The 16772-nt window shown below is 46.4% G+C and overlaps 1 protein-coding gene across 6 annotated transcripts in view; it reads right to left on the reverse strand.

Moving 5' to 3' along the window:
• The window catches only part of MYO1C (myosin IC), a 236580-nt gene that overhangs the window by 118904 nt on the left and 100904 nt on the right, over positions 1-16772 (reverse strand). For 4 of the 6 annotated variants that reach the window (XM_068270286.1, XM_068270282.1, XM_068270280.1 and 1 more), the window contains exon 2: positions 4509-4664. In XM_068270286.1, the coding sequence (XP_068126387.1) occupies positions 4509-4634 (126 nt within the window). In that variant the 5' untranslated portion in view covers positions 4635-4664. Of the gene's footprint in view, positions 1-4508; positions 4665-9178; positions 9200-9283; positions 9371-16772 lie in introns of those variants that run through there. The other 2 variants (XM_068270285.1, XM_068270284.1) reach the window with 2 other exon arrangements.

Genomic DNA, 16772 nt, shown 5'->3' on the forward strand with positions numbered 1-16772 from the left:
CATTGCGAAATGGGAGACGGCCCTGCCAGACTCCCTCTTCATCATCATGGGGGATTTCAACCAAGCCAACCTCCACTCAGAGATGCCACGCTACGTACAGCACATCACATGCCCAACCAGGAACCAGAACACTCTGGATCACTGCTACACCATCCTCAAGGGCGCTTACAAGGCTGCCACTCGAGCAGCCCTCGGCAACTCGGACCATTGCCTCATCCAACTGATACCTACCTACAGAAGGTGACTTGAGAACTCCAAACCAGCCCTTAAGACAACCAAGAAATGGACGACGGAAGCGAAGCTAAAACTACAGGCCTGCTTTGACTGCACCGACTGGTCAACCCTTGCCCCATCGAACGGCGACCTAGATGAATGGGCAGATAGAGTCACATCCCACATAAATTTCTGCGAGGACACGTGCATCCCGTCAAAGTCCTATAAAGTGTACCCCAATAATAAACCCTGGTTCAACAACAAGCTACGCCTGCTACGTAAAACCAAGGAGGAAGCCCACAAGAGCGGCAACCGGGAGGAGTTCAGAAAGGCCAAAAACACCCTCAACAAAGAACTGAGAGCGGAAAAAAGAAGGTTCTCTGAAAAGCTGCGGCTGAGCCTCTGCTCAAATAACTCGCGCGAAGTCTGGAAAGGTCTCAAGGTGGCCACAAACTTTAAGACTCCCCCTCATCACACGACTCCCAGTGCTAAGCTAGCGGAAGATCTAAACAGGTTCTACTGCAGGTTTGAAGACAACCAAGTAGAGGATGTACCTTATGACCAGGTGCCACCGGTCGCGACCTCTCAGGCTCATACTAGCCCAGGCCCCCCAGCCGCACTGATGGTCTCAGAGGCAGAGGTTCTTAGACACCTTAAGCTACTCAATCCCCGGAAAGCCTCGGGCCCAGATGGTGTGTCAAACCTCTGCCTTAAAACCTATGCAGAACAACTGGCCCCAGTCCTCACTTCCCTGTCCTCACAATCCCTAAAGGAACACAGGGTTCCCTCTTGCCTAAAAATCTCCACAATCATCCCCATCCCAAAGAAACCAGGCGCCACTGACCTAAACAACTTCAGACCTGTCGCACTGACATCAAACATCATGAAGGTCTTCGAGAGGCTCGTCCTCTCTCACCTGAAACACACCACCAAGAATTCGATGGATCCTTACCAGTTTGCCTACAAGGCCAATAGGTCTGTGGAGGATGCCATCAATATCAGCCTTGAGCACGTTCTGAGCCACCTGGACAGGATCCTCCTCTTGGACTTCAGCTCCGCCTTCAATACCATCAGCCCCGACATTCTCTTCGACAGGCTAGTTCTCCTCAATGTGCATCCCAGCCTCTGTAGCTGGCTGAAGGACTTTCTCACAAACAGGACTCAGTCAAGCTGGGCACCTTCTCCTCGCAGATGCGAGTCACCAACACGGGTGCCCCCCAGGGCTGTGTCCTGTCCCCAATGCTGTTCTCGCTGTACACAAACTTCTGCAGCTCAACAAGCAACTCGGTCCAGGTCATCAAGTTTGCAGATGACACCACCATCCCTGGTCTTATAGAAGAGAGCGATGAACGAGCCTATCGCCAGCAGATTGCGAAGATCTGCAACTGGTGCAAGGCTAACAAGCTTGTACTGAACACAGCTAAAACCGCAGAACTGATCATTGATTTCAGAAAAGGCCATCCCGAACTCCCCCCGGTCCACATCGAAGGCACTGAGGTTGCCAGGGTCCCGCATGCGCGTTTACTAGGCACCACCATATCCAGCAACCTAAGGTGGGAGGAAAACACCACAATGACCCAGAAGAAAGCGCAACAACGCCTGTTTTTTCTACGACAGCTGAAAAAGTTTGGAATGTCACTAGACATTATGACCTGCTTCTACTCTGCTGCCATTGAGTCAATACTTGGCTCTTCCATAATCGTGTGGTATGCAGGGGCCTCTGCGAGAGATAAGTATAAACTACAAAGAGTCATAAAGTCTGCAGAAAGGATTATCGGTACTCCCCTCCCACCACTCAACCTTCTCTACTCGTCCAGACTGCGCTCAAGGGCCGCTAGGATAGCAGGAGACCCCACCCACCCTGGCAACCGATATTTCAGTCTTCTCCCCTTAGGCCGCCGCTACAGGTCCCTTCCCACCAGGACCACTAGACACAGAAACACCTTCTTTCCCCAAGCCATTGATCTCCTCAACGCACCCTCCCAGTCGCACTCCCTTGCCCCAGCGCTTATATCCGGGTAGTAGCCCACCCATGTTACACCACCCCAACTAGTCTAGAGCTACTTAATTACTCTACTGCCCTCCTGTACTACTTAATGTATACCTGCTTGTCCACGATACTGTATATCCGTATAATAATTTGTCTTGTGTCTACGATACTGTATATCTGTATAATTTGTCTTGGGTACTACTCGAGCCTGTCTGTGCCAAAAATAATTCCAGGTACAAACCCCTGTACTTGGCCATTAAACCTGATTCTGATTCTGATTTTTACTCTTGGCGCCTCTGAACTACTATCAGGAGCAAAGGAGTAGAGGGAAGAGGAGCAGAGGTGAAAGAGGGAGGAGAATGGAATAGGAGGATAAAAGTAGAGGTAAGGCAGGAGAAAAGAACATGGTGAAGGCTAGAGAGAGGAGGAGGAGGAGGAGGAGGAGGAGGGGGGGGGGGTTGTAAGGAAATAGAATGCAAGGCAAATTAATGTGTATTGAGAATCCATATGCCAAAGGATGACTTGTAACTAATTCAAGAAACAACTTTGATGAAAAGAAGTAATCAAAACAGGGCTGTGGAGTTGGTACAAAAATCATCAGACCCCGTCTCCTCAGTTTATGAAACCACAGACTCCAGGTACCCAAAATTGCTCTGACTTCAACAACTCAGCTCTGAATCAAATGCTCGGGAGCAAGTGCCTGGTAATATAAAAGTTTGACTGTATTATCCTTTATTCTTCAGGAATGTTTATGCATTTCCATCTCACTACGCAGGTACCAATACATCGGTTCATCATTAAGCGAGAAGACCACAAATATCGTCAGGAGGCCAGTTGTACTCCTTAATAGACATTTAAGCTTACCTTTAATCACGATGTACATGCGGTGCTGGAGGGGGTGACTTATGTGTCACAGCACTATCCCCAACCTCCAGCACCCCTGTGGTCCCCGCTCTGCTCAGCCCTAAACTCCGACTGACAAAAAGTCGATTATGGGTAGGAAGGAAGTGGCAGTTCCTCTCGCCTAGTACATCCCTAGGAATGCCCCCTTCAATTCCCACTGATGGTTCCTGGTGTTACTGTAATTAACTGTAACCTCACACAGTGCAGGAGAGCTGTGATGTGTGTGGGCTTGGAGAGACTGAGCTTGGAACAATATCGTACTATCGTTCTGAGAAAATCTCCTCAAAACTACATACATCGCAGCTCTCCTGCACTTGGTTCCTGGTGTTTCTGTAATTTATGGTACAATCAGAAGTGAGTGAAGTGGGTGATCCTAGGGGTGGACTAGGGGGAGGGGAACTGTCACTAACCGCCCATAATCGACATTCCGCTCAGTCAAAGTCTATGACTAAGCAGAGCGGGGGCCACAGGGGGCGCTGGAGGCTCCAGATGGTGCTGTGACATCATGATTAAAAGTAAACAAAAAAAAGTTAGCGCAGGAGTACTTGAAGATAATTGTAAAGTACTTTAATAACCACTCAGTTATAATAACCAAATGAAAAGGTCAACTAAACCTTAATTTGAAGTGGCTATATTGTGAAAGCACGTTTAAATTAAAGGGAACCTGTGAGTGAGAGGACTATGGAGGCTGCTATATTTACTTTCTTTTAAGCAATACGAGTTGTCTGGTAGTCCTGCTGATCTCTTAGGCTGCAGTAGTGTCTGAATCACACACCTGAAACAAGCATGCAACTAATTCAGTCAGACTTCATTCAGAGCACCTGATCTGTATATGCTTGTTCAGGGTCCGTGGATAAAAGTATTAGAGGCAGAGGCTCAGCAGGACAGCCAGGCAACGTGCATTGATTAAAAGGGAAATAAATATGTCAGCCTCCATATCCCTTCCACTAGGACTGCTTGCGCAAAAATGGTGGCCTCAAACATACATACATATAAGATACAAGTTTTACCCAGAGTACAATGCACGATAAATGACCCCCCCCCCCCCCCTCCCTAATGTAGCTGTCACTTACAACCCAACTGCCAAACCATGTGCAAGCTATTACGGAGGTTCTACGGCTTCTTTGTACAGATCCTTTCCAAAGATTGCCAGATTTTTACTACCTACTGTGAATGACAGCAACACAGGAAGTACTTCATGGTGCATTTTGCTCTTGAAGAAATGTACCTCTTATGCGTTTGCATGTATCTAAATTTTAATAGTGGTCCTTTAAAAAGGTATACTTCCCCACATATAGCCCTGATGCAGCTCTACACTTTCCCAGGTCTCTCTGGACTCCTCAGTAATCCAGCTTCTGAATTCATAACTGGGTTAGATCTACAATACAGAAGAATTACTTACATAAATGAGATTCTCTTTGAACCGTTTCCGCAAGTTTTCTATGAATGCCGCCTCGCTGGTGTAGTTCTCTAGCAGGACAAAGTCCTGGACGCCAACCCGATCTCGGGCTGTTAAGGCACTTTCCATGGTTATCCGGATCCCGTCGATTGCCGGAGCCTAAAAAAAAAAAAAAAATAGATTTTATATGTATCTTATTACACAAAAGACCTATGTTACCATACTACTAATACATAGCTCTTAGAATGAGCCCTGCAGGGACCCTAAACTATAACACAACCCCACACAGGGTAGTGACTGTACTTCTAGACTGTGCGATCAGTTATTCAATCCGTGTTTATAGGGTGCAGCCTCCTCCGATGTCCTTCTCCATGCAAATGTACCCAGCAGACTGAGCATGGAGCTTATCTTGGATACATTGGCTACAACTTGATAGGACGGTTTTTCTTTAAGGCTCATAAACACATCGGATTTTTCCAAACGACCGGTCATTTGGACGTTTGAACGTCAAATCGGACTTGTGTACGGTTGGTTCTTTCACCTGATAAGACTGGATTTGAACGATCCACCAAAACCAGTCTTCTCAGGTGAACAACCGACCATACACACGTCCGATTTGATGTCCAAATGACCGGACGTTCTACCGTCCAAATGAACGGTTGTTTGGAAAAATCCGATGTGTTTATGCACCTTTAGGGTCACTACAGAGTCCCTTTGATGTAATTTAATCACACACAAAAATTAGCAAAATAAGCTGAACAAATGAAAAAACACATAACTCTGAAAATGTTCATTAGTCCAGAGCAGGGGTGTCGAGCTCAAATGCAAAGTGGGCCAACATTGTACACCAGCGACCTAGTCATGGGCCAATCTTGATGTCTATTGGGCACCATCCTCCCTTAATAAGTTCACAGGTGGCCCCCTCCTTACCCTATACAGTCTTTGGTTTTTAGTGCTTTCCCCCTCCCTCTCCCATATGGCTTCCCTGGTGTTCTAGGGCTTCACCTCCAATATAGCTTCCCTGGTGGTCTAGAGTTGGCCAAACATAATGCAAAGTGTGAAAACCACTTGAGGGCCAAATGTATGGCTCTGAGGGCCTGATTTGGTCCACAGGACGGAGTTTGACATGTATGGTCCAGAGGAAGCTCTACTGGAATAATGTGTGTATTTTGACCTGTAAAATTCAATCTTGTGACTGCTCCGAGTGACAATTGTCTTCACCAGCAGTGCATTTCTGAAGTATAGTTTCTTTTGTTTTGTTTCAAAGGGAACCTGGGGAGAGAGAGGATATAAAGGCCGACATGTTTGTTTCCTTTTAAATAGTGCTTATTGTCAGGCTGTCCTGCTGATCCTCTGCCTCTAATACTTTAAGCCATATATCCTGAACAAGCATGCAGGTCAGAGGTCTATGACAAATCTGACAAGATTAGCTGCATGCTTGTTTCAGGTGTGTGGTTTAGACCCTACTGACCAGAAAGATCAGCAGCACTGCCAGGCAACTTGTATTGTTCAAGAGAACATAAACATGGCAGATTCCGTAGGTCTTATACCTCGGGTACCTTTTAATGAACATTCATTTTTGGAATTCATTGTTTGGACAACCGCTTTCAATGAGGATAACCCATATTTAAAAAAATAATTCGGTACAGTTTCCAAAAATTATTTCATTATACACAGGTACATATTCCCCAGCAGATTTAATCAAAGTGATCCCATGTGCTCTCAATCTAGAGTGTTGATCTGAACCCCTCCCCCGGTTCACTTTCCCATACACAAATCAATAAAAAGGACTGCCTTTCCTTTCGCTTAATTAAAATCAGACAACTGAGAATCTTAAGGCCCATACACACGTCGGATTTTGACGTTCCGTCGTTCGCACGTCAAATCTGGCGTGTGTACAGACTATCGTTCGGGCGATAAGACTGGTTTTCAGCGAAACGACGGGTCGTTCGCAAAAATCCGACATGTGTATGGGCCTTTAAATATGTTCAGTTTAAAGTTGTATCCTACTTCGTACAGGTTGGAGAAATCAGTGCACGGCCAGTTATACATACAACAAATACTAGTGCATACAAGAGGGTATACCATTCATTTGTGGCAGGATCTTGAGATAGGCCAGGCTCCCACTGGGAGTAGTGCTTGCATTTCCTCACCAGAGTTTTTGGCCGCAATTTTCAGCACGATTTGTAGTCTGAATAAAGTAGTTACATACATGTGTGGTCCGTGTCGACCTGCTTACTTGCACAAAATGGCATTGCTTCTGTGCTAGGGGACGGGGGCTACGGGATGAAAGTTCACACACGGACCCGGAATGTACCATATTTTCCGCCGTATAAGATGCTCCGGAATATAAGATGCACCTAGGTTTAGAGGACAAAACCAGGGGGAAAAAAAAAATACTAGACCTAAATGCATCCATATTCCAGGAGTGTCTTGTAGATTTTCTCTCCCAAATGGTTTCCTCCTGCGTCCCCCATGACTACCCTCCTGTGTGCCCCTAGTCTCCCCCATGTGTCCTCTTGTGTGCCCCTAGTCTCCCCCATGTGTCCTCTTGTGTGCCCCTAGTCTCCCCCATGTGTCCTCTTGTGTGCCCCTAGTCTCCCCCATGTGTCCTCCTGTGTGCCCCATGTGTCCTCCTGTGTGCCCCTTGTCTGCCCCATGTGTCCTCTGTGCACCTTGTCTCCCCCATGTGTCCTCCTCTGTGCACCTTGTCTCCCCCATGTGTCGTCCTCTGTGCCCCTTGTCTCCCCCATGTGTCGTCCTCTGTGCCCCTTGTCTCCCCATGTGTCGACCTGTGTGCCCCTTGTCTCCCCATGTGTCGACCTGTGTGCCCCTTGTCTCCCCATGTGTCCTCCTGTGCGCCCCATATCTCCCCCATGTGTCCTGTGCGCCCCATATCTCCCCCATGTGTCCTGTGTGCCCCATGTATCCCCCATGTGTCCTGTGTGCCCCTCGTATCCCCCATGTGTCCTGTGTGCCCCTCGTATCCCCCATGTGTCCTGTGTGCCCCTCGTCTCCCCCATGTGTCCTCCTGTGTGCCCCATGTGTCCTGTGTGCCCCATGTGTCCCCCTGTGTGCCCCATGTGTCCCCCATGTGTCCCCCTGTGTGCCCCATGTGTCCCCCTGTGTGCCCCATGTGTCCCCCTGTGTGCCCCATGTGTCCCCCTGTGTGCCCCATGTGTCCTCCTGTGTGCCCCATGTGTCCTCCTGTGTGCCCCATGTGTCCTCCTGTGTGCCCCATGTGTCCTCCTGTGTGCCCCATGTCTCCCCATGTGTCCTGTGTGCCCCGTCTCCCCTTATGCCTCCACTCCAACCGTAGACCAGTTTCATCCGCTGGCCCCACTCAGTGTGTGCAGCAGCAGCGGCTTACCCAATTTGACAGGCAGCCTATTGGGCCAATCTGAGTACGGGGATAACGTTAGTGATTGGACCCGCAGGGGCTCAGGGCAGGACAGTGGAACACTCGTTATTTGCAGGGTGAGCAGGCGTAATTTACTAGCTCTAGCTATGCTTTTTCTACAAGTAGCATTGCCTGCACTGAGTGCCCAGTCCCCTGACTTAGCCTGATTACGCACGCTACACTGCCATTAGCGCACGTAGCATGCAGGGAGCCCACAGTAAGTGGCGTTGATTCACTAGCGCTCGTAACAGTAGCTAACTGGCGCTGTTACGCTGCGCTATGGTTAATGAATCAAGCCCAAAGTATTTATGATTATTCAGGTTGGAGTGAGCATATGAGGTGACCCACAATGCATCACTGCTGAATATGTAAATCATCCCTTTGTTGACCCTGATAGCTAAACACACCTTCAGAACCACTGGAATGCGATGATGAGTCAGCTTGTTAAAACCTTCCGATTTAAGAATGCATAATTTTACTTTACATAGGATTGTGTTAAAGAGGAATTATGATTGTTCAGCCCTTTACACACTCCTAGGATTTCTGGTCCACCATGAGCTTGCTGGGCAGTCTGTAACTCTGGGTGTTTGAAGTCCTACCATATAGGGGTAGGTATGACATGAATCCATGTCATGCACTGATGAGGATCAACCAACCCAAAACACAGTCTGTATGCATGTTGGATTGTTGTGGCTAACACATCATTGCATTCCAGTGGATGTGGAGGTGTGTTTAGCTTACAGGGACAACTTGCATATTCAGAAGTGATGCATCGTGGGACATTGCATATACTCACTCCGCAAATACCTTCTGTTTAAGAAGGCAAAACTCTACTTTAATTTGCAGTAGAGTATTGTATGGTAACATCCTGGTTCAACAATTTTTGTTTCTCCTTTAATTGACGAGCAATAAGGGTCCTTTCACACAGAATACGTTCGGTTTCCCGCAGACAATATAATCGCATCCCAAAGCGTTACAATGTGATTGATATGCTACACTGGGTGCAGAAGTCCCATCATAGTAAGACACAGCAAGCTATGCGTTTACTGGTTAACGTGTATGTTTACTGTGACACTGAAGCACACTTTCATTGTACTGTATGCTTCACCTTAAGGTCGCACCGCACTGGCTTAAAGATTTTATATCATCACAGAGAAATCTCTTTTTAGTCAAATTCACGATTTGTGGGATGGAGTCTTACAACCAGCTGTCAGTTTTTGGCATTTCATTTCCATGACAGCATTGTCCAACTGTGGAAGAAGAGCCTCCATACCATTATTTCACAGTCCCACCTTCAGCTTAAATAGGAACTGTAGCCAAGGATTGAACATCATCCCAATCAGAAGCTGATACCCCCTTTCCCACAAGAAATCTTTACCTTTTCTCAGAGAATCAGGGATTTCTATATGGCTGATAATGTGGTGAAACCCCTCCCACAGTCTGATACTGTGTGAGCCTTGTTGCATTGTGGGTAATAACAGCTGTTTCCAACTGCCTAGCAACCAGTATTTCCCTCTGTGCATATGTATATATTAAAAAACAAACAAACCCCCTTTTAGGGCCCATTTCTACTAGCCGGATGTGATCGCATCGCATTCAGCCGCAGGCGTTTCCAGTTTGTCTTGATGCGGCTGTCTGTGTTTGCTTAGAGGAATTGGATACATGCTGCAGAAATATGCAGCATGCCATCCATAATTTCCTCGGGTCGCATCGCATCGTTAATGAAAATTTGCATGCAATGGAAACGACTTCATTGACTTGCACTGGCTTCAGTTTTGATGCGATGCAAATTCGCAGTTAGTGGAAGCAGGACCTAAAGGTGGCCATACACTTATAGACTTGCAGCAGATTCGACCATCAGATAGATTCCTGTCAGATGCCTGTCAATCTGACAGGAATCTATCCGATGTGTGCCAAACACTAGGAACAGATTTCAGAATGAAATCTATTGAGAAAAATCGACCGAAATGCATTATTGCACCATTCGATCCAATGCAACTCTAAGCCAGCAGACGATCGACCTAGATTTTCCATCCGGAGCAATCGAGCAATTTGATCAAATTCAGCGGGAAATCGATCAGCCGATCGATCATGCTTCCCGCTGCTTTGATTTCTAGCCGATTTGATCACAGCAGTCGAATCGGCCTTTGATCGATGGCTGAAATCGACCAGTATATGGGCCCCTTTAGTCTATCGCATTGTTAGGGGGTGTGGTTATAGATAATGGCAGTTGATGCAGTGTTTTTGCCATGTCTGCCAGTAGTAAAGATGATTATGTGCAAGATGATTGTGGATCAAACAATATGAACAAGTTACATAGCGAATATCAATCATTCCTTGAACTCTCTATTTTTTTAATGTCTCACTTTGCAATGTATTATTTTTTTTCCCCCCTTTCGCTTAAGTTCCTCTTTAAGGCTGTCACTGGAAATTGGACCAATAAGTTCTGCTTATACGGATACTGAATGGTTTACAAAGGTAACCTATGCAAGGTCTATGGACCAATGTACAGTAGGCTAACGTAAGGTAATTTCTGCCCTAAAATCCACTAACTAAATGTCCCAGGTCTATGGCCAGCTTATTTGTTCACCACATTTAACCCAACATAATACTGAAAATGTCGTGTGACCACATTCAGGGACACTTATGTGTGTGTACACCCAGCATTATATGGACCCTTAGGGCCCATTCACACTAGAGCGTTTTGCCGGTGATTTTGGCAAAACGCTCAAGCGCTAGCGCTTTTTAAAGCGCTAGAGCAATAATACCCTATGGGTCGTTCTCACTTGGGCGATTCGCGGTAATCGCCGTGGATTAATGCAAATCGCCAAATGCAAGTGTGCAGCCTGCACCATTTTCAGGCAATTTCCTGGCGATTGTGTTTAGTGCTATAGAAGCAATAATCGTGGAAGATTCGCTGCAGTGTCCAGTGATTTTTCCAGGTTAATCGCGGGCATTTTGCGCTTTTAGGTGTGATTGGGGCCTTATTGTGGAAAATATGGAAGCCACTATTGCTCAGGGCTGTGGAGTCGGAGTCGGGGCAATTTTGGGCACCCGGAGTTGGAGTCGTTGATTTCATAAATTGAGGAGTCGGATGATTTTTGTAAAAAAATTCACAGCCCTGTTAAGTATTAGACTAAGGAGTCGGAGTCTGGGCCATTTTGGGTACCCGGAGTCGGAGTCGTGGTTTCATAAACTGAGGAGTCTGAAGATTTTTGTACCGACTCCACAGCCCTGCTACTGCTAAAATCCTTTTTCTTCACAACAAAATAATACATTTGCTATTCTGAGGCACTTTGTCACTGAGCCAGAACAAGTATAGTGTTCAACAGATCAGGTGTTCTGGCTACACTAGGTGCATTTAGGCCTAGTGCACACTAGAGCGGTTCTGCTGCGGTTTGCGATCCGCTTGCGGGTGCGGATCCGCTTGGGTAATGTATTTCAATGGGCTGGTGCACACCAGAGCGGGAGGCGTTTTGCAGAAACGCATACTCCCGGGCTGCTGCAGATTTTGGATTGCGGATGCGTTTCTGCCTCAATGTTAAGTATAGGAAAAACGCAAAGCACTCTGAAAAACGGCACTTCAGAGCGGTTTGCCAGGCGTTTTTTGTTACAGTAGCAGTTCAGTAACAGCTTTACTGTAACTACATGAAATCTACTACACCAAAAACGCTTCCCAAAACCGCAAAATGCTAGCTGAAACGCTACAGGAAAAGAAGAAAAAGCGTTTCAAAATCTGCTAGCATTTTGCGGATCTGCTAGCGGTTTTTGGTGTGCACCAGGCCTTAGACAAAATGCATTCTTTAAAAGAAAATAAATATGGCAACCTCCATATTCTTTGAGGACTCTTTAAAACAGGAAGTGATTTGCTCCATATTATGATACATTTTTGATCTGCTGCAAATCGCAATGTGCAAGGACATCTTCAAAAGGGGTAAGAAGAAACCTTTTATACCAGAGCGAGCTGATTGCTATACAATTATTGCTTTGGGAACCATGGCCTATAGCAGGGGTCTCAAACTCGCGGCCCGCGGGCCATTTGCGGCCCTCGATACAATATTTTGTGGCCCTTGCCGGCAAAAGCTTCCTTATAGTTTGCTTCAGTGCTCCCAAGTAATCCGCCGCATCCCTGCCGCTAAACGAGGGCTGCAGAGCCCCCAATCGCCTGGGAGGCAATCCGCCGGCATTTCCAGCTTCAGCTCTGCCCCTCCTGACGTCAATCGCCGCACGGATCGCCGCCTCTCCCCGCCCCTCTCTGTGAAGGAAGAGTGAGAGGGGCGGGCAGAGGCGGCAATGCGCCGCGAATGTGAAATTCCTTATGCGGCCCAGCCTCATCCTGACTTTGCCTCCTGCGGCCCCCCAGGTAAATTGACTTTGAGACCCCTGGCCGATAGGCAATTCACTTTTTCTCATGAGTTTTCTTCTAAGTGAGATTTTCACATGTCAATAAAACGCCTTTTAAATCACTAGCAAGCAAAAAACACTTTAAATTTGCAAAATGCTGAAGGCCAGGTTCACAGTGGTCAGTTGCATAATGCACATGTTAAAATGTGTGAGAACAGCAATGGAGCCTGGACAGACTAATGCAAAGCCTGCATGCGAGTTAGAATAGTGCAATGTTACTGTGAACAGGCTCATAGAATTGTATGGGTGAGTTAACATGCAGAATTATTCTGCAACGTAACTGACCTCTGTGAACAGGGCCGAAAATGTATTTTAGTGGACCTGAACTTTTGCACAGGATATGAGGAAAACAGAGACATGCACCTTGTATGTATTTAGAGAGTTTAGCCTGTTAATTCTTCCACATCTGACTAATCACAACTGTAATTTGACCTCTCAGCAGTGTCAGCTGGCTGACTCGGCAAAGCAGCTAATCTGTAAACACAAGATGTTAACCCTATGTCTGCTTCCATGAAAGCAGGAAGTAGACACTGCAAATGTATTGCAGGATTTTTATCAGCTGTAACAAAGAAATGTTTTTCTTTAAAGGTTATTACGCTGTTGCAGAGCAGAGAGGAAGTTCTGGTCCGCTTTAGAGAGATCTGAATATTGAAGAAGTGAATATTGTATAAGGGCTCATACTGTATGTCTTTGCTGAGAAGAATTTCCTTCATATCCTGTCTCAAAGATATAGACAAAATAAACTGCAAAACCCCAAACCATTATTTTAGATTTGGATTAAAGTGGTATTGTCACCATAAAAATCTAATTTTAACAGCAACTGGTCTGAGTGTTAACCCCCCTGGCGGTATGACTCCCGCGTTTGCGCGGCCGCGGGAGGGTTTTTTTCACTTTTTTTTTTTTTTTTTTTTTTAGCATGTAGCTAGCCTAGCTCTAGCTACATGCTTCCCCCCTCCCTGCGGCGCCCCCCCGTGTGCCCCGATCGCCGCTTGCCCATAAGGAAATCCCATTCTGAACGGTATTCCCTTGAGGGCTTCCCCGTCGCCATGGCGGAGTGACGACGATTGGCCAGGCTGCGCAAGGGGTATGCGGGGGGGAGGGCCTGAATCCGCGGCGGGTAGCGGCGCATCGGCGGTGGCGATCAGACCAAACACGCAGCTAGCAAAGTGCTAGCTGCGTGTTTGAAAAAAAAAATTATGTAAACCGGCCCAGCAGGGCCTGAGCGGCACCCTCCGGCGGCTTACCCCGTGTCACACACGGGGTTACCGCAAAGGAGGTTAAGTGATTAATATGCTAATCCTGCATTCAAAACTTTTTCTGCTGTTAAGGCCCATACACACGTCAGATTTTTGCGAACGACCCGTCGTTTGAATGTTCCGTCGTTCGCACGTCAAATCCGGCGTGTGTACAGACTATCGTTCGGGTGATAAGACTGGTTTTCAGCAATCCGCTTACATTACCAAAGCCCCTTCAACATGATACAACCCCTCTACTTATTTATAGACAAGTATCATAGATAAGTAACAATATCATATTTTATAGATATTGTTCTGTCAACCACCTTACAGCCAGTAAAAATTTGGAATCAGGACTATGTACTTTATTGTCCAAGTCAAAATATTAAAAGTCTTAACCCCGTACACATGGTAGAGGGTTCTTGGATGAGGTGGCTGGTTAAAGCAGTCTCTGCTGAAAGTCTAGCACGTTATACAGCCTAGCTGGCAACATTCTTTGTTCATGTGTTTGCACTTTAAACCTATTATGGCTTCCCATCCAATATCTCACTAATTAATTGTGACTAGGTCTCACATCTGCAGTTATAGCGTACTCATTTCTTCCTTTATTTATATAACACGGTGTGTAGTTGTGTCACTAGTTGTTCCTTTAGAGGGGCTCACAACCCAATCTCTACAATAGTAACATGTCCCTATCATAGTCTAATGCCAGTTTTGAGGAAAGCCAGTTAACTTATCTGTGCGTTTTTTTGAATGCGAGAGGAAACCAAAGCGCCCAGAGGAAATCCATGTAAACACGGAGAGAACATACAAGCATCGTGCAGTGTCTCGCAATGTATTGCCCTAAAATATTCAGCAGCACTTCCCAACATCCATAGTTACGTCACCAACTGTCCCTCAGAGAAGATAATCCCCATCACAGTCACCATCTTACATCTATAACATGGTACTAATAGTCACAGGTTGTGATCTGCTTCAGGTTACTGACTCACCAAGTACCTCTACACAAGTCCTACTGGTTCCGGGTATCAATAACTTAACTGGTTACCTTGTAACACCACTCTTACTGGCCATATCAATACATACTTTGCAGGCATGAGGTCCCAAATAGCCTGAAACAGCTGTGTGCAAGCTGCATTTTATAGCACTGTAAAATAAATAAGCTGCTGAGGTAAGCTATAAATCAGCAGTCCTAGACGTATTCCTGGCTTTCAGAGACATGAAAGTGCTGATTCATCAAAGCCACCACAGGGGTGCAGTTGTGTTCATACAGAGTAGTAACTCCATATACTATGCTGAGAGAAAAGGAGTGATGTCAACTGTTCAATTTGGGGAAGCCAGTTAACCTGCCTGTATGCTGCTTGGCTCAAATCCAAAACCCTTGAGCTGCAGAGCTTGACTCAGATCACAACCATTGTTGAACTCTATTTCACTATCAGTACATGACTAGTTTAATCCCAGTTGTGTGCTGTATTAGGTCCAAGAACACATACTGTAGAGGTTTAGACAGGGATCTGGGTTTAGTATTAATTTTTCTGTCGCACTCTGGAAGAGTTAGTTGGTTTGGTGAACTACTGTTTTCCTTATGTTACTGCTCTGTGATAACAGAGGTTACACTATGCTGCTTCTAAGCAACAGCAACATGAGGAACAGCAGTAGTGCTAGGGTCCTAAAATACTTGCTGCATTTGTCTTTAAGAGTGTAATCACTGCCAACGGCATCAGGGCACATGTAAACCATATAAGGTCAAATTAGCATCTCTAGGCCTTCTGTCAACAGACTAAAATACACACAATGAGATTTTCTGGCAGAATTCTTGCCAGATCGAGTATTTCCAGCATGTCTGATCATTGATTTTCTGTTCACTTCCATGGAAATTCGATCGGAAATCAGATCGGACATGCTCGAAATAATCAATCTGGCAAGAAATGTGCCAGAAAATCTCATCGTGTGTATTAGGCATAACACATACAAAGAGCTTTTGTGATGAGGTTGGTGGATGGGGGGGGGTGGTAGAGAAAGAAAGGAGCATAAGGTAAAGCTTCATACACACACTCCATAGCGGCCACTAAAAAACGAACAATCCCCAACAAACTATCAATGTCTGATGATGACATGAAACATTTGAAGTCAACAATGGCCTACAGATGGTCTACCAATGGATTGTTAGCGGAAGTTCAAAATTGAGCAAAGTGGGGTGGTAAGGATGGGATGGAACAGACAAAGAAGGTCCTAATGACTGAGTTCTGCACAGCATAGAGTTTGTGTTTGGCTCCGTCCAAAATGTGAAGCTTCTGATACCTCCTTCTGGAGCAGAACAACTATCAACAATGTTGGGGGTGGTCACCTGTCCCTACAGTTGAGCACTGGGTGACTGCAGGCTACAGAGAGGCTGGGTTTGAACCTCCTTGGCGGTAATGACGAGCTCAGCTCATCCATTACCGCCGGAGGGCGCCGCTCAGGCCCTGCTGGGCCGATTTTGATAATTAAAAAAAACAAAAAAAAAAAAACACGCAGCAAGCACTTTGCTCGTTGCGTGTTTACACCGATCGCTGACGCTCGCCGCCCATGCGCCCCTACCCGCCTTGTTATAGGGCCCCCCCCCCCCGAGCGCATCCTGGCCAATCAGTGCCAGGCAGCGCTGAGGGGTGGATCGGGACTCCCGATGACGTCACAACGTCGATGACGTCATCACGATCGTCGCCATGGCGACGGGGAAGCCCTAAAGGAAATCCGGTTCAGAATGGAATTTCCGGATGGGCTTGATCGCCGGCGGCGATCGGAAGGGTGGGAGGGACTCTGCAGGGAGGGGGGAATCATGTAGCTAGCGCTAGGCTAGCTACAGGATTTTAAAAAAATAAATAAAATAAAAATAGTGCTGCGCCGCCACCCTGGCGCATTTAATACAACGCCAGGGTGGAAACAGCGCCGAAGAATATATATACTGCTTGAATACTGTCCAGTGTGGATTTGGCAGCTATTTATGTCTCTACCAGTGCTCGTATCGCCCCCATTTTCCACAAAGACAATACTTATCAAAACCCCCCGAATAACCATTCCCAAAAACAGTCGGTCAGTAGTTGATGCTCCCACAAGCATACATTTTTCATTTTGGTCAAGCCAAAAATGCCTGTCATCTCACGTCTGTGAGCATCAGATGTAAGAAGATTTCCTCCATATACTTCAGTTTACAATCACTATTCAACAAGACATTGGTAGGGTACGTAG

The sequence above is a fragment of the Hyperolius riggenbachi genome, chromosome 2 (assembly GCF_040937935.1).
Source record: "Hyperolius riggenbachi isolate aHypRig1 chromosome 2, aHypRig1.pri, whole genome shotgun sequence".
In the NCBI taxonomy this organism is placed as follows: Eukaryota; Metazoa; Chordata; class Amphibia; order Anura; family Hyperoliidae; genus Hyperolius; species Hyperolius riggenbachi.